Source organism: Capra hircus, chromosome 7 (assembly GCF_001704415.2).
Source record: "Capra hircus breed San Clemente chromosome 7, ASM170441v1, whole genome shotgun sequence".
NCBI lineage: Eukaryota > Metazoa > Chordata > Mammalia > Artiodactyla > Bovidae > Capra > Capra hircus.
Genome location: NC_030814.1, coordinates 95,117,859 through 95,139,680, shown reverse-complemented (window position 1 = coordinate 95,139,680; position 21,822 = coordinate 95,117,859). Strand labels below are relative to the sequence as shown.

Below are 21,822 nucleotides of genomic sequence, written 5' to 3'. Positions count from 1 at the left end.
GCAGGGCCTGACTCCCTAAGAAGCCTCCCTGTATCTCTAAAGCCAGGCCACAAAGCTACCCTCTGGACCCGCATGGGCCATGCCCAGCCCCCACCCTGGCCTGACCACACCATATCTTCACTGCCTGGGTGCACGTCTATCTCTGCCACAGGACCTTCCATTAAGGGTAGCGACCTGGGTCTATGCTTGCTCCCCGCTGTAGCACAGGGCCTAGCATAGAGAAAGTACACCAGCAATATTTGCTAAACAAATGCAGGGAGGCTGGCTATCAGCCACCTGTTATTTTACTAAAAGAAGACTTTTGTGAGCCATCGGAACAACCTGTGTGACATGCAAGCTTGCTGAGGCAAGGGCCCAGAGGCCACCAGCACTTAGTCTTCCATTCTGCAGACATCAGAGCTCCCTGCTCTGGGCCCTTGTCTGGGTGCCCTGGAAGGTTCTGGTTTTCAATCTACAGCGTGTGAACAGAAGCCATGCAAATCCTGGTGGCATTTCCTAAAGGGCAGCCTCTGGAGCCCTGAGCCCCTAAGATGCTAAGGAAAAGGACCCAGTGAGTATAGGGGAGCCTGGGAAAGCTGCATACGAGTTGATAAAAGGCTCTGAGAAGTCCTGCAGGAAGGGAAGCACTGAACACTGGTTAGTCTTGCCCTCTTCTGAAGGGTCTGGTCATAGGGCTGTCCTTTCCTCCTGAAACTAACCATGGGGGTGTTCCACCAGAGGTGCACTGGGGACAAGACTGGAGATTGCTGTTAGCCTAGGAAAGCTTCCAGATATTCTCCAATGGCCCCTCGCTTCACCCAGGGACCCCGGACAGAGAGACCCTCGGGCTTCGGTCCACTGGGGAATCCCGTTCAATTGCCTCTCTCAGGGCCTGACTCTGATGGGGGACACTGGTGCTGCCCCACCAGCTGCTGTCTTGAAAAATACATACTTGGCAAATCCAATGAAGTCCTCATGGTTGGTGTTGATGTAGGACTGCTCAATGTCAATCAGAAGAAGAATCTGGGGGGAAAGTTGTGGGGGGTTGCTGTGAATTCAGAGCCAAGCCAGAGAGGAGCTGCCGCCAGAGCAATTCCCATACCCACCAGCAGGGGGAGCTGGAACCACACCATTTCCAGGCAGGGCACCCACCCCCTTCCCATAGCCTGGGGACCACTGGCATGGAAAAGGGGGCCGGGATGCTTCCAGACCCCAAGGCCTCACACTCGAGAAAGAATGGGCCAACAGAGCAATGTGGTGGTCATAAGGGCGGCCTCTGAGGCGTGGAGCGAGGCAATAAGGCCCCACGGCAAAGGCTTAAACAAGTCACAATATGCCGTCACATATTGTGTGCCCATTGGGAAGATCTCCCAGAGAAGAGAATGGTGACCCACTCCAGGATTCTTGCCTGGAGAATCCCACGGACAGAGGAGCCTGGTGGGCTGCAGCCCACGGGGTGGCAAAGGGTCAGACACGGCTGAGCAACTAATTCTTTCACTTTTTTGGCTTAAGTGCCTCATTAAAACAGCAAAGGAGGGAACTATAGTCAAAATCCTGTGATAAAACTGTCATGGGAAAGAATATGGAAAATGACCTATGTGTATAACTGAATCATTTTGCTGCTTGGTAGAAATCACCATAACATTGTAAATCAACTACACTTCTTTAAAATTAAAAACAAACAGCAGTGGTAATTTGGTCAGGTAAGGACATTAACATGAAACACACACACACCAGCCAGCTAGGATGTCACCTCAGATAAGGCACCAGCCCTCAAACAGTCCCGGCCCTTTCTGTCACTCCACTGCGCTTCTGAACCCTCAGGGATAGAGTGGGCCAGTCGCGTGGATTTGGGGGACAAATGAGCCAGTCTCTTCTCCACCAATGTCAAGGGGAGAGGGACCATTCTCAATAAGGTACTCCCACAGCCAGATACAACAGGTGGGTTTATTTCGGTTCCAGTTTGAAAAACAAACAGCTGCCAAACTCCTGGGATAAACCATCATGGAAAATATATATGTGTGTGTGAATAAACATACATACATAAAAGAACGCATGAAAGTGAAAGTGTTAGATGCTCAGTTGTGTCTGACTCTTTGCGACCCATGGACTGAAGCTCCTGCCAGGCTTCTCTGTTCATGCGATTCTCCAGACAAAAATACTGGAGTGGGTTGCCACTTCCTACTTCAGGGGATCTTCGCAACCCAGGGATGGAACCCAAGTTTCCTGCACTGCAGACAGTTCTTAACCATCGGAGCCAAATGATGTATATATATGTATAACTGAGTCACTTTGCTGTACAGCAGATTGACACAATGTTGTAAGTCAATGACAATTTTTAAAAATGTGGCAAATCCTAAAAAAAAAAGAGAGAGAGAGAGAGAGAAAGAAAGGGATAACAGCAGACTGGGAAGAGGTGGCGGGTGGGGGAAACGACCCAGATCAGACGTTGGGCCACATGGAGGCAGACTGGCAGCCCCAGGCCGAGCAGGTGGCAGGTGAGGCGTGGACTGTGGCTGTGTGGGGTGGCCTACTCTACCTTCACACGTGCCTGCATGGCCTTCTCAGACAATGTGAAAACAGATAAAGCACCCAAAGGTGTTTCGCTGGGTGAACGCTGACAAGCAGGCTGTGGTCCACCCCTGCCATGAAATACCACTCAGCTGTCCAAGGAGACACTCTGGCAACACTGCAAACATCAGGGCTGAATCTCGAGAGCATGGTGCCAAGTGAGGGGAGACAGAATCAAGAGGCTACGACAGCAGGAGTCTGTTCACATGGCATCCTGGAAAAGGCAAGCAGAGGAGCAGCAGCCGGGTGGTCACCAGGGCCTGTGGCGTGGGGAGGCACTGACCCCAGGGCTCAATGACGGGAATTCAGGGGCGGCGGCAGAACCATTCTGCACGTGGAGGGAAGTGGGGGTGACCTTGCTGTATGTTGCTGTTTAGCTGATCAGCTGTGTCTGTCTGACTCTGTGCGATCCCATGGACTGTAGTCCAGCAGGCTCCTCTGCCCAGGGGATTTCTCAGACAAGAATACTCTAGGGGGTTGCCATTTCCTTCTCCAGGGGATCTTCCCGACCCAGGGATCAAATCCATGTCTCCTGGGCAGACCCACTGAGAGACCACTGAGTCACCAGGGCAGACCACCTTGCTGTACGCATTTGTCAAAACTCAGGTAACTGCACAACCAAGATCTGCTGCACACAAGTTACAAATATATCAAACAAGAGCCAGTACCTGGTCCTTGGTCCTCCCCTCCCGTTCCCGGATGTAAGTGGTGACGATGCGCTCTGTTTCCTCTCGCAATCGCGGGTAGGAGCTGAGCTGGGGAAAAGCAGAGTGGTGACGTTGGCGGGGTCCTCGCAGGACAGCGGGGAGGGGGCACATAATGTGAGCCAAATGGAGAGCATGGCTGGGGGGCTGACATGGGGCAGACCCACCGAGACCCCACCCTGCTCCTATCTCAGAGCTGCCACAGCTATGAGACAAGAAGGGGCGGTCGGGCAACGGTGGGCCAGAGAGCCTGAGTGGGTGCCCACGCACATGCAGAGATGCTTTTCAGAGAATGCGATTCTGAGGTGGCAAGTGGCAGAGAAAGCGAGTGACAGCCATCCACCTGCCTCGGAGTGCTGGGTGAGAGCGAGGACACAGTGGAATCAAAGCCCCTGGGTCACCAGGGCGAGGGGCAGCATCTGGGCCATCTACCTCAGAGGCACTCCCTTGGCAGAAAACCATGCCCAAGCATCTTGCCTTAGGAAGCCAGTCCTCCGATACCCCCACTGCCCTGGCCTTTGCAGTGGCAACCAAACCAATGCACAGAAGCCCACCTTTCAGTTTGTGCGAAGTCCATGAGTTGGGGGAAAAAAAATTTTTTTTTTGGTCACACCACATAGCTTGTGGGATTTTAGTTTCCCAATCAGGAATCAAACACGAGTCCCCTGCAGCAGAATCACAGTCCTAACCACTGCGCCACCAAGGAATTCTGAAAATTTCTTAAACGCTGGTGATATAAGAATATGCAGATCAGCACACCGGCAAAGTATTTTATTGCCTCAGTGTTGGTTTGAAAACCCCCTTTCTCAAAGCAGTCCAGTGCTGGGCACGGACACTGATCTCTGCTGCGGGTGAGTAAGCACATCTGGCAACATCGAAGGCCTTCCAGCCTCGCAGAGGCCCAAATTGCAAAGGTGGACCCTGCGTGTGCTTGGACCACCTCTGTGGGTCAGCCAAGGCAAAGCCGAGATGTCGCCAAGCAGCCGCTGGGCCTTGGAAGAGGGTTCCTGCCAAGGCAGAGTTTCCTAGCTGCTTGGGTGAATGCTCAATGATGGGAAGGAGAAGATGGGAACAGATGCGTAGGTGAGAAAAACGAAACCTTCTGTTACCTTCTCGGCACACTTTTTAATGACCGTGGCCAGTTCTGAGACCACGAGGTCAACACACTTCAAACTCGGCTCTTTGAGTTTTACAATCTGTTTTTTCACAATGGCTTCAAAGGCCATGTCGGGGGTGAAGAGCCCCGTCCTGGGTCATGCGGAGGGCGGGACGAGGTAGAAAGACACCCGGGGGCAGTGCAGGCCATACACGCAGGACGGGAGACAGAGAGAGAAGAAACAAGAGTCAGCTGGTTAGTGACATGCACGGAGGAGCCTGTGCCCGCATTTGCCCCAGAAGCTGCTTCGGATCAGGAGGCGTCCAGGGTCCTTCGGGTGGGCAGGGTTTGATTATATAAAAGTGCTATGGGTCAGAGCCAACATCCGAACAGCTAAGAGGGTGCGAAGGCCTTGAGTTTTCATATGTGTGAACATCTCCAAACCACTGGGGTTTCTTTCCCCTCCCTGTTTCAATCGAAGAAGCTTAGGAAGCAAATGTGGGCTTTTCCAGACTGAGAACAGAAGGATCAAGCAGAAACTCCTGCCATGGAAGGCTGACCCAGAGCTCCTCGGCCATGGTGGACGTGCAAGCACAAACCACCCACCAGGAAGCGCTTCAGCTGTTTGGCCAAAGCATGCGGCCCGGGGAACCAGGCCGGTGGGGGCGCCAACGTGTCCTGTTCAAGTGGGGGCAGCGGCCCGTGAAGACCAGCACACAAGTGCAGGTGACTTAGGGGATCTGAGGACTGGAGGCCGAGGGGAACAGCCCCGCTCCTGGGGAGAGGTGGGCAAGCTGGTAAAAGCCATCAGGGACCAAGCCTGGGCACTCGTTATGTGGGTGGTGTTCGGGCCTTTCTCGGCTGGCTCCAGGAAAGCCTGAGGGCACCACGCACTTGTCAAGGAGTGAGAGGCAGGGAGGTTCTGGAGCCTGGCCTCCAGCAGGTGATTCAAGGTCCCTCTCTGCTCCCCAGAAGACAGCAAAGCGACAGCCCAACAGAACCCCCATCAGACACATGCTACGCTTGGTATCAGGGTCCCAGGGAGCCCTGCCCACCAGTCTGTGGAGACTGGAGGCCTGGCCCCCCCGGGCTGCACCCAGGCCAAAACACTCCCACCCCAGCCTCTGGGAAGAGGCCACATTCTTGGAAACTGAGGCAATCTGGTAAGGGGGTGGGGGGTGGGGGAGACCAGCGGGGCGAAGGCTGAGCAGCGCTGGGAGCCTGATACCAAGCACCCATAGCCCTGTTTCCACAAGGCCAGGAGTCACCCTGCCAAGGGTCAAATACCTTACTGGTACACTGCCTAACTGTACTGATTAGCTCCTGGATAACCAGGTCGACACATTTCAGACAGGGCTCTTTCAGCTTGACGACCTGCTTTTTCACAATGGCCTCGAATGCCAAGTCCGGGGTGAAGAGCCCGGTCCTAAAAGCATCCGAACCCGGGGGCAGGGGAGATAAGTCGGAGAGAAATAAAGCACGGTCAGCAATGTCACAGGCACGGGCCAGGCTCCCGGGACAGCCAAGGTCATGGCAGGTCAGGGGGTCGGATGCCTGCGTCCGCTACCTGGAACCTCCCACCCAGGGCGATCTGAGGACCCCATGGCCATGCAGGACTGGACCGAGGGAGCTGTGACTTTTGCTGCAAAATGGTGGGGACCCAGGAGGGTCACAGGGCCCCGTGACAGGGACAAAGAAAGGCCGGGCTCCTGTGACCCAGTGCCACAGCTCTGACTCCGTCCACACCGGCCCCCGCCCCCGGGCAAATGTGCACTGAGCTTTCTGCCTTGGCTGGTGACTGGGCCCTTGAACCAATGCTGAACACTGGGCAGCAGACAGCCCCGGGGCCTTCAAAAGATAAACAGAACTAAGCACATCCACCTCGAGTACCCTTGGAGACCCAGAGGGAGAGACTTACAGCTACTGTACCCGCCCCGCTTCAGTCCTCACATTTGGGGTACCCAGAGGTTCAGGGGGACTGACTGGCTCTAGGGTGGCACCATGGAGATGGAGGGAACATGGCACCTCTCCCCATGGAACTTGCCTGACTCCGTGGATATTTTTAATGGCGTAGCTGATCTCCCGTCGTAAGTCTTTCTCATCGAACTCCATCTGAGAAAAGACAAACCAAACACATGCAAGGAGGTTCCTGGGGGACCCCCCAGTTCAGGTCTGTATCTGGGGAATGTCACCTCCTGCGTACATCTGTAGTCACATGGTATATATTTGATTGGTCAAAAATGTTTAAAAACGTTAAAACGCAGTTTCAGCAACGATGCTCTGAAACTAACGCTCTGTTGGAAGAAAACTTGACGTATACACACACTCTTCTGGGCTATGTGGCTGGACAAATTAAAAACGTTTAAAAACATACTTCTACTACCACCAAGTAGTTTTAAGTGCTCTGGGAATTTATCTTGAACAATGAATCAAGAATTAGCTATGTTCCCAAAACAATCTGTAAGTGCTAAGAAACGTGCAGTGCCCCCCAGCGGGAGACTAGTTAAAAAAGAAGATAGTGCTTTGCCATTGACGGTGCATGAAATGTATACACTAATTTGGGACGATGGCAATTATGTGAAAAAAGCATATAAAGAAGCATAATTTGTTCTTTTCTCCTTCTGGCTTTTGTTCTTCTGAAAAGAATGTGACTGGTTTTTACAAAGATGGTATGTGCTCACTGTAAAACCTGTACAACTTCCAGCAATTAAAACAAAAAGAAAAATCTCTTAATTCCAGCACCCAGAGCTGACATTTTGTGAATATCCTTGCAGATCTGTCTCTGCAAAGACACCCATCTCAGGGGGTGTGTATGATTTCATATGAAGGACCTTATTTATAACAACTGTTAACTTCAGCCCAGGCTGGCTCCATAGTCTTTTTCCCTTTCAACGGGGACATTTACCAGGTGAATTTTCCTGTATGTTCTATGTATTTTGCAAAGAGCATGTATTCAGAGGAAAATGTTGGAGCTTTTCATACGACTCTGCTGGAAATCACTAAGCTCACAGAAGGAGGCCCGTGGGGTCTACAGGTGGGAGCTCAAGACCTTGTGGCCTGGGAAGAAGCCAGGTTCAAGGTCAACTGAGCGGGTGGGTCAAGGTTGAGCAGAGGGCCCGGCCTGCGCAGCGCTACCTTCACCAGCTCGAAGGGAAATCGCTCGTGGAAGATGCGATTGATCCGGGCGCCCCCGGAGAGCTCCAGTGTGTCCACCTGGTCTCCAGAGCCCTCAATCCTCTTCTCAAAGTCCACCCCAAACTGCTGGACCATCCTGTGCGGAAAGAGAAAAGCTGAACGTCAAAGCAGAGGCACTGACACGGCTCTGGGACTATGTCCCAAGTCAAGCCATGGCTTACTTTCCTCCTTTTATTTTTTTGGGAACAAAATGTATGTGTGGGTCAAAAAAACAGACAAAATCCAGGCTCTGTCGAGGGCAAGCACTGGCTACACGCCAGGCCCCCTCCACAGGCCTACTATGATCATTCATTCATTGAACTGGGGGCACGAGGGGCAGTTATCACTCCCTTTTGCAAAAGAGTGAGGTGTGGGGGAGGGGGGAATCACAGCTCAGCAACCTCTGCCCTGAGGTTTGGCCTAATTCAGTAGAACTGTGATATATAAACGGAGCACCTCCACACCGTTTGGGTGGCTTCCTCTAGTTCCTACCGCCTCCCAGTCTGGAGTCGCAGACTCCACCACTGATGGGCTATGAGGCCTTGGACAGGTGGGTTTGCCCTCTAAGCCTCAGTATCTCCATCTCCAAAGTGGGCTGATTCTAACAGTATCTCCATGTAGGGTCACTGTAAGGATATTTAAGGAGTTTCAAGATTTTATCAACTCAGAAAAGGCATCAATCTCAAAATGCACTACTAGCCTGGACACCCCACAAAAAAAGAAACATGCTGCCAATGAATAGTAATCCACCTGAAATTTGCTTTCAGAGAAGTGAAGACTTTTTAGTGCACACGTAATTCATGAAATGTGGTAAAACCACGCCTGGCCCCTTAGAATGCAGCCCAGCCCTTAAAAAGTGTCTCTAGAGTATTGCTGATTAGGGCTGTGATGAAGTGAGTGGTAAAGAACTAAGATATTTATTAGTGTTATGGTTGTCTTTAGCATTTCTAACTGTTTTCCCCCAGTCCTCTGCACTGTCCTAGGAATACGTTAAGGCTGTATATTGTCATCCTGCTTATTTAACTTATGTGCAGAATACATCATGGGAAATGCTGGGCTGGATGAAATACAAGCTGGAATCAAGATTGCCAGGAGAAATATCAATAACCTCAGATATGCAGATGACACCACCCTTATGGCAGAAAGTGAAGAACTAAAGAGCATCTTGATGAAAGTGAAAGTGGACAGTGAAAAAGTTGGCTTAAAGCTCAACATTCAGAAAACGAAGATCATGTCATCCCGTCCCATCACTTCATGGCAAATAGATGGGGAAACAGTGAAAACAGTGGGTGACTTTATTTTGGGGGGCTCCAAAATCACTGCAGATGGTGACTGCAGCCATGAAATTAAAAGACATGTACTCTTTGGAAGAAAAGTTATGACCAGCCTAGACAGCATATTAAAAAGCAGAGACATTACTTCACCAACAAAAGTCCATCTAGTCAAGGCTATGGTTTTTCCAGTGGTCATGTATGGATGTGAGAGTTGGACTATAAAGAAAGCTGAGTGCCGAAGAACTGATGCTCTTGGAACTGTGATGTTGGAGAAGTCTCTTGAGAGTCCCTTGGACTGCAAGGAGAGCCAACCAGTCCATCCTAAAGGAGATCAGTCCTGAGTGTTCATTGGAAGGCCTGATGTTGAAGCTGAAACTCCAGTACTTTGGCCACCTGATGCGAAGAGCTGACTCATGTGAAAAGACCCTGATGCTGGGAAAGACTGAAGGCGGGAGAAGAAGGGGATGACAGAGGATGAGATGGTTGGATGGCATCACCAACTCAATGGACATGAATTTGAGTAAACTACGGGAGTTGGTGATGGACAGAGAGGCCTGGCGTGCTGCAGTCCATGGGGTCGCAAAGAGTCGGACACAACTGAGCAACTGAACTGAACTGAACTGAAGCAGGAGTAGCTGGCACAAGGCACAGCGCCCTCCCCTACGTCTGTTCTCCCTGAAGCCTCCAGGGGGCGCCCGTGAACACCTGAGTCAGGCCAGGTCCTACCAGGGCTCAGAACACTCCATGGCTCCCACCTTACTCAGAGCAAAAACTAAGACCCGTGGTCTAAGAGGCCCTGCAGGCCCTACCCTGCTCCCTCCTGGGCCTCATTCCTTCCTACTCTCCCCCCACTCACTCCGCTCCACCCACATGGGCCTTCTCCAACACGCTAGATGCAATCCTGCCTCAGGCAGGGCCTTTGCACTGGCCAGGCCCCCACCCCCAGGACTGCACAGCCGCTTCCTCACCTCTTCAGTCTCTGCCTGACTCTTCACTGACCACTTGATTTTAAACAGCACCCCAAGCCTACCCTGGCACTCTCCAGCCCCTTCCCCACTTTGACATTTTGCCATTTCACAGATTATTCACATGTTCTTATTTACTTATCTTGTCTCATCCCTCTCCTCTCCCCTTTCTGAGCACATGGGGTGTCTGCCCCACACACTGGAGCAACCCTGGTGCACAGGACAGGGCCCAGCACACAGGAGGCTCTGGTGAAGGGTTTGCTGAACAGATGGATGGGTGGGGAGCCTATGGCTGGGAGGAGGCCCTCGAGCCTCCTGGGTGAGTGCCAGGCTGAGGGAGGGGCACGTACTGCAGCAGAGCTTTGGTCTTGCGTGTGGGGTCATCGGGCCGGAAGTTCTTGTACTCCTCCACCTCCTTCTCCAGGGATAGCAGCTGGCTCTGCAGCTTGCTGCGCAGGGCCGGCAGTGATTCCCGGATGTGGTTGGTCAGTTGCTGTGGGAGAGAGGTCAGAGGTCAGCACAGGCAGGATGCTGAGAAGGGGCAGACCTGCTCCATCCCCAGCTTCAAGGGACCAGTGGAAACCCCGAGCAGCAGGGAAGGGTGACACAGCCTGGTCCACAGCAGCGCAAGGCTGCAGACAGCCCACGGGGACCTGGGAGAGGGCGGATCAACTGGGCCGCGCACACCATGGATCAAGAGAGCAGGACCCAAGTGCTGGCCGTGAACAGCCAGTGTCGCTCACTGGAGAACAGAACAAAGTCTAGGAGGGACTTCCCTGGTGGTGGTCCAGTGGTTAGAAATCTACCTTCCACTGCAGGGGTTTGATCCCTGGTCAGGGAACTAAGATTCCACAGGTCGTGGGGCAACAAAGCCTGGGTGCCACAATTAAGACCTGATGCAGCCAAATAAATAAATGAATAAAGTTGTAAAGGCTACAAAGCCACTGCAGGACCCAGGCACGGGAGGACTGACAGACACAGACCACAGGAACGGGCCCTACAAACCATGACAGAAACGGTTCACCGGAAAAGGCACAGGACACATGTAGGATGTGATCCCTTCTGAGAAGATGGGGAGAATTGAGAACACACCTTCATCTGCACAGAGTGCAGGATGGTTCATGAGGGTCAGGAGGACCCTTCCCGCAGACCACCCCCGACTGTTTGGTTTTTAACCATGGGGACTCGATCGTTATTCACAAACTTTAAAAGGAGGCAGCGGTGCAGAAAAGATTAGGTAGTGAGCCTTGAGATGAGCTGTTCATGAAAAACCTAGACAGAGACTTCTCTGACGGTCCAGTGGCTAGAACTCCTCGCTTCCACTGCAATGGGCATGGGGTCCATCCCTGATCAGGGAACCAAAATCCGGCATGCCACATGGCATGGCAAAAACAGAAACAAGTCAGATACAGAGCAGTGGGTAAATATGTTAACTGTTCGGGTGGCAACAAGGAAGATGGAAAGCATAGAACAGGAAAAGAGAGGAGGCGGGGCACGCGGGATAAGCAGGCAGGAGGGAGGCCGGCAGTCCAGGCACATCGGCCCCTCCAGGGTTTATAGTCTTGAGAAAGAAGCCCAGGAAGTGGCGACACGGGCCGCCTGGGGGTGGTAGTCGGGCGGCCTGTCGCGGCATGGGAGGAAATGGAACACTCACTGTATCCGGACTGTCGTTTTAAAAATACTCTTTCAAAAGAGAAAGAGAGAAGGAATGAAAAAAATAAATAAAAGCCATAAAATCAACTCAAACCACCCAAATGGAAATGCACCGCTGTGTGGTGCATTTTGTCCTACAAGACAAAGAAATGACAAACTACCTACCGAGGGAGGAAACAGGTGTGAAGGAGACTCACGCACGTGGCATGAATCTGACGGTCACCCCGAAACCCTCTGTGACCGGGGGCCCCTTCCTGGGGAGCTGCAGGTCCCCGAGGGCGGCAGTCCACTCTCGTCCCTGTCGCCTTTCTGGGGCATGACCCTGTTTAGCTCATGGGGCGATAGAGGGGCGGGGGGACCCCGTTCTGGGAAGCACCAGGATGTGGGCCCAGGCTCCCAGAAGGCCAGCTGGGCTCTCAGAGGAAGCCCCAGGCACCTGCGGACAGTTTTACTTCCCTTCCCCTCCCCCCGCCCTCTGCCCAGGCAGACCCCCCCCCCCGCCCCCGCTTCCTTTCCTGCAGGGCCCCTCCCACCAGACACTCACTTCCCTGTTCGTTCTCCTGAGAGGTATGCTCTGCCTTTCCACCCTCTGCCAGCCCACATTGCTTCCTAACACTTGAAGTGTTCCTAGCCTTTATCTGGGGATTTGTCCTGAGTCAGTGCCCCCAATCAAAAATATGCCTTCCCCTGGCACTTTCCTCGTGGTCCAGAGGTTAAGATTCTGTGCTTCCACTGCAAGGGCACAGGTTCGATCCTTGGTCAGGTAACTAAGATCCCACATGCCATGTGGCATGGCCAAAAAATTAAAAAAAGAAATATGCCTTTTCCCCAGGATAGGGCCCAGCTCCCCAACTGGCACTGTGTCCCACTGCAGGCAGGAAGAACTTTTAAATTGTTACCCTGCGGCCCAAGGTGCCACCATATAGCAAGGAGGAGGGATAACTCATAACCCCAAGGCCACAGAGGACCACAGTGCCTGCTACACCGCAGCTACAAAACCCCACCTCGCAGATTTCACTCTCGGAGAACCTGGCACACATGCAAAACAATGCTATTAAACAGCAGCCCAACACCTTCTCACCTTTTGGCTAAGATCAAGTGTGAACATTAGCCCTTTATTGACTGGAAGCCTCAGAAACCAGCCACGTGGCTCTCCAAAAAGAGCCTGGAGAGTTGGACTGTGAAAAAAGCTGAGCGCCAAAGAATTGATGCTTTTGAACTGTGGTGTTGGAGAAGACTCTTGAGAGTCCCTTGGACTCAAGGAGATCCAACCAGTCCATTCTAAAGGAGATCAGTCCTAGGTGTTCTTTGGAAGGAATGATGCTAAAGCTGAAACTCCAGTATTTTAGCCACCTCATGCGGAGAGTTGACTCATTGGAAAAGACTCTGATGCTGGGAGGGATTGGGGGCAGGAGGACAAGGGGACAACAGAGGATGAGGTGGCTGGATGGCATCACCGACTCAATGGACGTGAGTCTGAGTGAACTCCGGGAGTTGGTGATGGACAGGGAGGCCTGGCATGCCGCGATTCATGGGGTCGCGAAGAGTCGGACACGACTGAGCGACTGAACTGAACTGAAACAGATGAGGGCCCATGTGTCCAGGGGCTTCTACAGGGCCATGAAAAAGAGTGAATAAGGCTTCTATAGGGACAGAGCTCCAGGAGATACTGTTGAGTTTAAAAAGTTTAAAAGGAAATGGGGGGCATCCATGACTATGGATAAAGCGGGAAATGTGCTTCTCAGAAGTCCTTTCTGCATTCATGGACAGAGAGAAACTCAGGCAGTGTTTACAGCGGTGGGTGAGAGGCAGGAGGCACACGGCGCTTCACTGTATCCTTTTGAATCCACCTGCCAATGCAGGAGACAGAGGTTCAATCCCCGGTCTGGGAAGATACCACATGTCGCAGAGCAACTGAGCCTGTGAGCCACAACTACGGGCTCAGTGCCCTAGAGCCCGTGGTCCGCAACAAGAGAACCCACTGCAATGAGAAGCCCATGCACTACAACCAGACAGCAGACCTCTGCTCAGCACCATAAGACAAAGTCCACACAGCAACAGGGACCCAGTGCGGCCAAAAATAAATCAATAAGCTACTTAAGAAAAAAAAGAATATATGTATGTATAACTGAGTTGCTTTGCTGTACAGAAGAAATCAACACATTGTAAATCAACTATACTTCAATGAAAAACTTAAAAAATAATGGTAACAATAGTAGTGATGGTAATAATAATACTGGCACTGACTCTTCTCCAGGCACTGATGCAAACGTTCACTGAACTCAGCTTTGCTAAAATGAGTGCTGCTCTAGACTAGCGGCAGCACCACTGTGGAATGCAGCTGTTTTGCAGTGCACAGCCTGAGCAACTGCACAAAGTCCTCACCGTACCTGATTCAGAGTCTTCTGCAGGTGTGGGGTGCCCATGCGGTCAGCTATGTGCCGGTAGGCTGGGTGGGAAAGGAAAAACTTCCTCTCAGCCGCCAGTGCTGTGCGGATGTCCTTCTTGCCCTCAATATCCTTCTGGCTGCGGTTGACCACTCCAATGTAGCCTACGGAGAGAGAGGGTCAGGTCACGGCAGTGCCAGGCAAGCCTAGGAACCCAGACGCCCACTACAGGCCAGCCATGGGGCTGGACAATATGCAGGTGTAGACATGGATCCCGCCCTCCCAGTCACTCCCAGATGAGGTGAGAAGCCTCATGAGTTACTCAGAGGCAACACTGAGAATCCAAACACAGAGCAACGTAAGTGTTCAGAAGGAGAGATTACATTCAGCCTGGTGAGAGGGACTGGAGAAAGAACAGCTCGGGAGGAGATGAAATCCACAATCTGAGCTTTAAAGACAGAAAACAGTATGTGAAAAAGAAGGCCAATGGGAAAAGCTAATCGTGCCAGATATTAATACCTGTTCTACAGCTACTATATCTGGGGACCTTCCTGACAGTCCAGCGGTTAAGACCCTGAGCTTCCGATGTAGAGGGTACAGGTTCGACTCCTGGTCAGGGAACTAAGATCCACAAGGAGATCAAACAGTCCATCCTAAAGGAAATCAACTCTGAATATTCATTTGAAGGACTAATGCTGAAGCTCAAGCTCAAGCTCCAATACTCTGGCCACCTGATGTGAGGAGCCGACTGACTGGAAAAGACCCTGATGCTGGGAAAGACTGAGGGCAGGAGAATGGGGTGACAGAGGATGAGATGGCTGGATGGCATCACCGACTCGATGGACGTGATCTGAGCAAGCTCTGGGAAACAGTGGAGAACAGGGGAGCCTGGTGTGCTACAGTCCATGGGGTCACAAAGAGCCGGACACAACTTAGTGACTGAACAACAACAATGGTTGGCAAAGAAACAACGTCTGGTGGCCACCAAAATGAACTCGCTAGGGATTCACAGATTTCCACATAACACTGGAAGTACTTGAATGGGTATTTTTTCAATTATTGTATTTGTCTTAAAACTGTCTGAACAGAACATAAGCAAGTTAATCATAAGTGTAAGAGAAGCGGGGCTTATACAGGAGGGGGTTGGAGCCAGCTTCCGAAACGACAGTTTAAGGTACCATTCGGCAATTTTTTTTTAACACAAAAAACCATTAGCATAAGAAAACTACTTTGAAAAGAGGATCTACAATATTTGGACATAAAGGAGTTGGAAGAGGACGACGGAAGGGGGATTCAAGCAGCCAGGAACCCCAAGTGTGGACCCAAGGTACCCCACTGCTCAGGTGCACGAATGGGTGTCATGGGAAGCAGGAAACTTAGCCTGGTGGCCAACACGTGGGAGGCGCTCAGTCAGCAGATGTGTGTATTGTTGTCCATATGATGAAAATTGGAAAGGTGAACTGGGCCTGGGCGGTGAAAGGTCAGAAGTGATAAACACACATATCTGTACCCCCTTCTCTCAGTGAGGACTGATGTTTCTTTGGAGAGGAAGAGCACAGCTATCCTCCAAGCTATCCTTGGCCAACTATCCTGCCAAGTCCTGTGCAGACCTGACGGTTTCTCGTCCTCTTTGGAGCTATCATCAAGTCCACCTTACAGATGAGGGAAGCGAGGTAGGCCAAGGAGGGGCCCCTTGCCCACGTGGCTCTCCAAAAAGAGCCTGGAGAGTTGGACTGTGAAAAAAGCTGAGCGCCAAAGAATGGTCACATGGAGGATCAGTAGCAGCAAGGTGCGAACCCAGATTACTGTGAAGGGCAAAGAGCAAGGGGCAGAGATGGTGTTTGGCTTGTTTTGTGGTTCCTTTTGTTAACTTAAAAAAGAAGGATCCAGGGACTTCCCTGGTGGTCTAGTGGTTAAGAATCCACCTTGCAAAGCAGGGGACACAGGTTCGATCCTCGGTCGGGGAGGACTCTACATGCCTCGGGGCCACTAGGCCATGACTACCGAAGCCTGTGAGCCTACAGCCTGTGCTCCGTAACAAGAGAAGCCACTGAGAAGCAATGAGAAGGCCGAGCATCCCAGCTGGAGAGTAGGCCCGCTCGCCTCAACTAGAGAAAAGCCTGTGCAGCAAGGAAGACCCAGCATAGCCCAAAATAAGTAAAACAGAATAAATAAATAAAATTTAAATCAAGTGGCTGGGGGGGAGTCGTTGGAACAGAAACGTAGGTATTTATGTGTCAAATGACAGGGTGCCTGGATTTGCTTCATAATCCCCAGGAAGGGAAGAACAACAGGAGAGGATATTTGGGATAGTGACGATTAGCTGTGTGTGATGAGCAACGAGGCTGGTCTGGGGGAACACCTCACATTTTTCTCTCCACGTGAGAAAATGCTTGACAACAAGTACTGAACATTAAAAGGTACAGGGACTTCCCCACTGTCCAGTGGTTAAGATTCTGCCTTCCAACACAGGGGATATAGGTTTGATCCCTGGTCAGGGAGCTAAAATTCCACATACCTCCCAACCAAAATTCCAGAACAGAAAAAAAGAGAAGAGGAAGAAGAAATATTGTAACAAAGTCAGTAAAGCCTTAAAAAATGGTCCCTGTCCAAAAAAAAAAAGTCTAAAAAAAGAAAAATTACAAATCCTCGGGAACTTTTAGGAAGGAGAGCCAGAGTAGCAACTATGGGGAGAAGCTGAGTGATGGGTGATTTCAGTTTTCTTCTCCTGGACACTTTGTTTTGTTCCCCAAATGAGCAGTTGTTCACCATATAAATGAAAAAAGAATGTACGCACATCAGAAGAAAAAGCTAAGGCTTCCCTGGCGGTGCGGTGGTTAAGAATCCGCCTGCCAATGCAGGTGACTCGGGCTCGACCCCCTGGTCCAGGAAGACCCCAAAGGCCATGGAGCAGCTAAGCCCACGTCACACAACTACTGAAGCCTGTGCACCCCAGCGCCTGTGCACTGCAATGAAGAGTACCCCCACTTGTCGCTACAATTAGAGAAAGCCCACATGCAGCAGTGAAGACCCAGCACGGCCAAAAAATAATATCTTAAAAAAAAAAAAAGAAAAATATATGTATGTTCACTTGGGCAGAGAAAAAGAAGGGTCTACAATGGGACTGAGAAGCAGTTTCTTCTGGGCAGTGGGAAAGTGGGATGGTCAATGCATTTGTGAGCATTTGCTGAGGTTTCAGTAAAGATAACAACCAAAACGAGTCGTCTTCCCAAAGAAGAGGCGCCCCAGCTCTCCTGTGGCTCAAGCCCACGCATCCTGGTCAACCCCCTGCCCCCGCACCTCTCCTCAAGGGGAGTAGCTTGTTTTCCAGGACGTCCCTGGCATCCGTGCCTTCGTCCATCAGGTCGAGTTTGGTGATGACGCCGATGGTCCGCAGGCCTGAAAGAGCACAGAGGTCAGAGGGCACCATGAGGAAGGAGCTCAGGCGACCTGGGCCATCTGGAGTCCAGCTGGGTCCCCACCTCCAGACCGTGTGACCTGCCTAGACCCTAGTACCCCTCATGTCAAATGAAGGCAGTAACACACCAATCTCAGGGGCGTGTCAAGACAATAAACCTGGCACAGGGCGCGTGTTCAATCAATCAACGCTGGCCATCGTCGGTCATGGGTACGACCAGTCTTGCTGCTGCAGAATCTGGGGCAACCTTACCAAACATGAACCCCGGGTCAGTATCTCCATGCTATACTTTCTGAGTGGCATGCAGAGTTCCAACGTAACACGCCAACCTGAGACAACTGTTTCCAGGGTTACCTCTCATCTGAATGGCCAGAATGACACTGTGGACACCATCCTAAGGAATTCCTCCTCATTCCAAACTGTCCCAAACTGCCCTGAATCGAGGGAACCCTGCCAATCAACTGTCCCCCACTGGTGCCTGAGGGCCCCCTCTGTGTTGGCCGTGTGTGTGTGTGTGTGTGTGTGTGTGCGCGTGTGTGTGCGTGCGTGCGCGTGTGTGTGCGTGCGTGCGTGCGTGTGTGTGTGAGAGACGTGCAGGGGACAGAGGGAAACCCAGGGAGATCTCTGGTGGGGGGTGCTAAAGTAGGCATTAAGCAGGTGCCCTGGTGTGCTCACCTGCCCACATTCTGCTATGAGATCATGAGATGGCATCACCTTTTCGGAGGTCAAAGGAACCACCCCTGGAAACATCCACAAAGCTGGTGCGGGGTTGGAAGGGGCAACGCAGCCCGAGGTAGAGGGATGTGATTGGGGGAGGGGAGGTCAAAGATCAGAAACCGAAATGTTCAAGAACAAAAGAAAGGAAGCAGCAGGCTGCCCGATGAATGGCTACCAACCTGTGTCCTTGTGGTAATAGGCAAACACAGTCACACAACGGGAAAACAAAGGAAGGTCATCCCTTTTTTTTTCATCCCATTTTTTAACACGTGAGTTTATAGGGCTTCCCCAGTGACTCAGACAAACCCGCCTGCAATGCAGGAGACCCAGCTTTGATTCCTGGGTAGGGAAGATCCCCTGGAGAAGGGAATGGCAACCCACTCCAGTATTCTTGCCTGGAGAATCCCATGGACAGAGGACCCTGGCGGGCTACAGTCCATGGGATGGCAAAGAGTTGGACACGACTGAGTGACTAACACTTTGACGTGGAAGAACAAACTCTGAAAGAATGTTTGCCAAGCGGAGCCACCAGCATCTGCAGGCGAAGAGGAGCTGTCACAGTTCAGGGTCTGATGTTTCACAATGGTGACATTTAGGGGTAACCATCACGAATACTTTCAAAGTGAGACAGCTACTTTTTTTCCGGAAGAAGGTCAGCAACAAGTTCACAAATGATGCTTAACCATTTTCACCCCTACTTCCTCGCTGCCTGATCAGCCTCTGTCCTGATCAGGACATAGTCACATTCATGACCTGGTATTGGACTCGGCAGACAGGAAGGCCTGGGGGTCTGTGGGTAGGGGGTACCCTCCCAGGAAAGTGAACCTTGATGACCTTGGGGGCAGAGCTGGCAGAGCCCTGAGCTTTGAGGAGCTCACGGTCCAGGACAAGAAAGGAGCCACCTTCAACTGACTGCACTGGGGACCGTGAGGCCACAGAGCCTATCTCCCCCAGCTCCTCACTGGTGGAGGTCCCTAACTGCTCCAGAATGCTGCGGGATTCAAGCAGTCGGCAGACAATTTGGAAAATGTACTTGTGTGTGTGTCAGACTCTGCTAACCCCCCACCACTGTCAGAATACACCCAACTCCCCACCACAGCCCAAAGAACCAAAGCCCAAAGACTGGCCCAGCCGCTCCCAGCAGCCTCCCCACCTTGTCCATTGGTTCACTCTGCTCTGGCCACACCGGCCTTCCCACTGTGTCCTGGGCACCCCGGCCTCTCTGAAGGGGCTCCGTTTGCTCCCCGTGCTTGCCGCTGCCTGAAGTCATCCCACACGCGTATTTCCTTGTTGGAGTCTGTCGCTCCCACTGGTGGCAGGGCTCCCTATCAACTGTCCCCTGCAGGGTCCCCAAGGCTGGAACAGATCCCAGCACACAGCCAGGGCTTAACTGACGTTTACTGAACGAATGCCTGGAGCCAGAGATGACCCAGAGATGCCCAAGTCTCCACCACTCCCTACTGCCCCACTGGCTTCACTAACTCGTCCTCCTTTCACCTGTCCCGCCAGCCCCTAAGCACTGATGTGGAGACCCTCGGTCCTCTCGGCAGCTCTCTAACTCAGGACTGCAGTGCTTCTTTCAACAGGAGGGACCAAGCCTCAAGGGGGAAGAATAACTTCTTGAAGTGGGATCAGGAGTCCCATCTGTGCCCAAAGAGGCCTGCATTCTTCCCACACCCAACTCCCCACACTAGCTCTCTGTGCAGGCAAAGCAAGGACCAACTTGCCAAGGGGGAATGCTCCCTGCCACACACTGGCCTCCCAGGGGACACCCTTCTAGAACAGCTGGCCCTCATGGGAAATGCGGTGTCCCAGGCCTTTTCTAGGGGAAACTGTGGGTCAAAGAGATCACCAGTGATGCAGAGTTGAGAATGTGGGGCAAGCCGAGACGCTGAGAAGTGTGGGAAAGGGGGAGCTGCTGCCATGGGGCTTGGCAGGTACCTTGAGGATCGACCTCCTTGGCCAGCTTGAGGGCATCCGAGTTGGCCAGGTCCATGTTGGCAGGGGTGACGGCAAGGATGAGGCTGCTTTCCCGGCTGATGAACTGCAAGATCATGTCCTTGATCTGGTACTCAATATCCTGGGGCTGGTCCCCCACGGGCACCTTGGTGATGCCTGGCAGGTCGATGAGGGTCAGGTTCAACACTACAGGGGAAATCAGAGAGAGAGGCCGTCAAGAGCCAGGAGCGGGGGAGGCACACAGCCCTGGAGAGACCTGGCCTGCTTCCCCCAGTGCTGGGCGTCAGGCCTCAGGATTATTCCTGTGTTTCAACTGGATCCCACCTTTTGACCTGATAACTCCCGCCTAGGGTCCCATCCTATGGACACGCTCTCTGTACTCTATTTCAGTGAGACAGTTTTGTTTTGTTTTTAAATATTTATTTGACTGCGCTGGGTCTCAGTTGCAGCATGTGGGATCTGGTTCCCTGACCAGGGATCGAACCTGGGACCGCTGCACTGGGAGCTCGGAGTCTTAGCCACTGGACCATTAGGGAAGTCCCAGTTTGTTTTTATTTTAATGAAGTCACTATGCTGCTGCTGCTGCTGCTGCGTCACTTCAGTCGTGTCCGACTCTGTGTGACCCCATAGATGGCAGCCCACCAGGCTCCCCTGTCCCTGGGATTCTCCAAGCAAGAACACTGGAGTGGGTTGCCATTTCCTTCTCCAATGCATGAAAGTGAAAAGTGAAAGGAAGTCACTATATTTTTTTCTTATTGAAGTATTGCTAAAGTACAACACTGTATGAGTTTCAGGCATATAATACAGTGATTCACAATCTTTAAAGGTTATGCTCCATTTATAATTATTTTCAGTGATAACAATTTTAAATCTGGATACTTGCATGTGTAGACTGGAATTGTTCTCAAAGGTTAAATAACTTTGCACACGCATCATGAGCACATCGATTCAGTCAATATCAAGGAATTATTAAAAGCAAAAAAGAAGATTCTCTGGTAAGAAACACACTCGGAGGGACTATCCTGGTGGCTCAGGACTATCCTGGTGACTGTCCTGGTGGCTGAGACTCTGTGCTCCCAATGCAGGGGGTATGGGTTCGATCCCTGGTAGGTGATCAAGATGCCGCATGCCCACATACTATGTGGTAAGGCCAAAAAAATAAAAACGCATGCTGAGATGCACTCATACAAGAAGAGAGACATCAGTGACTTTCCTATCAGCTATGATTTGAGTAAAAGTAGCAAAACACACATATGTGATATACCCACATATTCATAACTACCTACATATACACTGTATATCATTTGAAGAACATGAAATCCATCTGTAATTTTGAAAGTAGGGTAGATTTTTGCTGGATATACCTTTTTTTTAACTTTTGAATATGCATCCTGTACAGGGATCATTTATTTAAAAATAAATATATTAAAAGACATCACAGGGACTTCCCTGGGAGTCCAGTGGGTAAGACTCCACCCCTCCAATGCAGGGGGCACGGGTTCAATCCCTGGCTGGGGAACTAAGGTCCCACATGCTGCAGAGCGTGGCCAAAAATTTTAAAATAAGATAAATAAAAGTTCATATACAAAAAAATAAATAAATCACAAAGAACCCATACTGAGGTGTTAAGAGTTGGCTGGAATATTGATCAAATGCCATTTAAGTCAGCAGGCCATGTTGCTGAGTCAAAGGCTGTGTGTGGTTACAGGTTGCCTGTTCTGTTTACGTGATGCAGTTTTAAAATCTGGACCTTATGTAGAAAAATCTGGCTTTCTGCCTCCTCTTGAGGAACCAGAAAACCTGGCTGCCTTGGGCTGGCATCACTGGGTGGACTAGATTTACCGGGGAGCCAAGCTGTGGTTACTCCCTTAAAAGGAATATATGTGCTGCAATTAATTCGCCCCAGGCCCCACCACTCCCGACAG

General features: G+C 51.5%; 1 protein-coding gene across 8 annotated transcripts in view; it reads right to left on the bottom strand.

The window, feature by feature from the left end:
- Positions 1–21,822, bottom strand: part of DNM2 (dynamin 2) — an 88,549-nt gene that overhangs the window by 23,130 nt on the left and 43,597 nt on the right. For 4 of the 8 annotated variants that reach the window (XM_018051081.1, XM_018051076.1, XM_018051078.1 and 1 more), the window contains exons 4-12: positions 19,880–20,083; positions 17,104–17,202; positions 13,807–13,967; positions 10,114–10,256; positions 7,486–7,621; positions 6,395–6,462; positions 5,638–5,776; positions 3,219–3,305; positions 932–1,002 (exon numbers count right to left, since the gene is read on the bottom strand). In XM_018051081.1, coding sequence (XP_017906570.1) covers positions 932–1,002; positions 3,219–3,305; positions 5,638–5,776; positions 6,395–6,462; positions 7,486–7,621; positions 10,114–10,256; positions 13,807–13,967; positions 17,104–17,202; positions 19,880–20,083 — 1,108 coding nt within the window. Of the gene's footprint in view, positions 1–931; positions 1,003–3,218; positions 3,306–4,363; positions 4,503–5,637; positions 5,777–6,394; positions 6,463–7,485; positions 7,622–10,113; positions 10,257–13,806; positions 13,968–17,103; positions 17,203–19,879; positions 20,084–21,822 lie in introns of all 8 variants that reach the window. The other 4 variants (XM_018051075.1, XM_018051077.1, XM_018051079.1 and 1 more) reach the window with 1 other exon arrangement.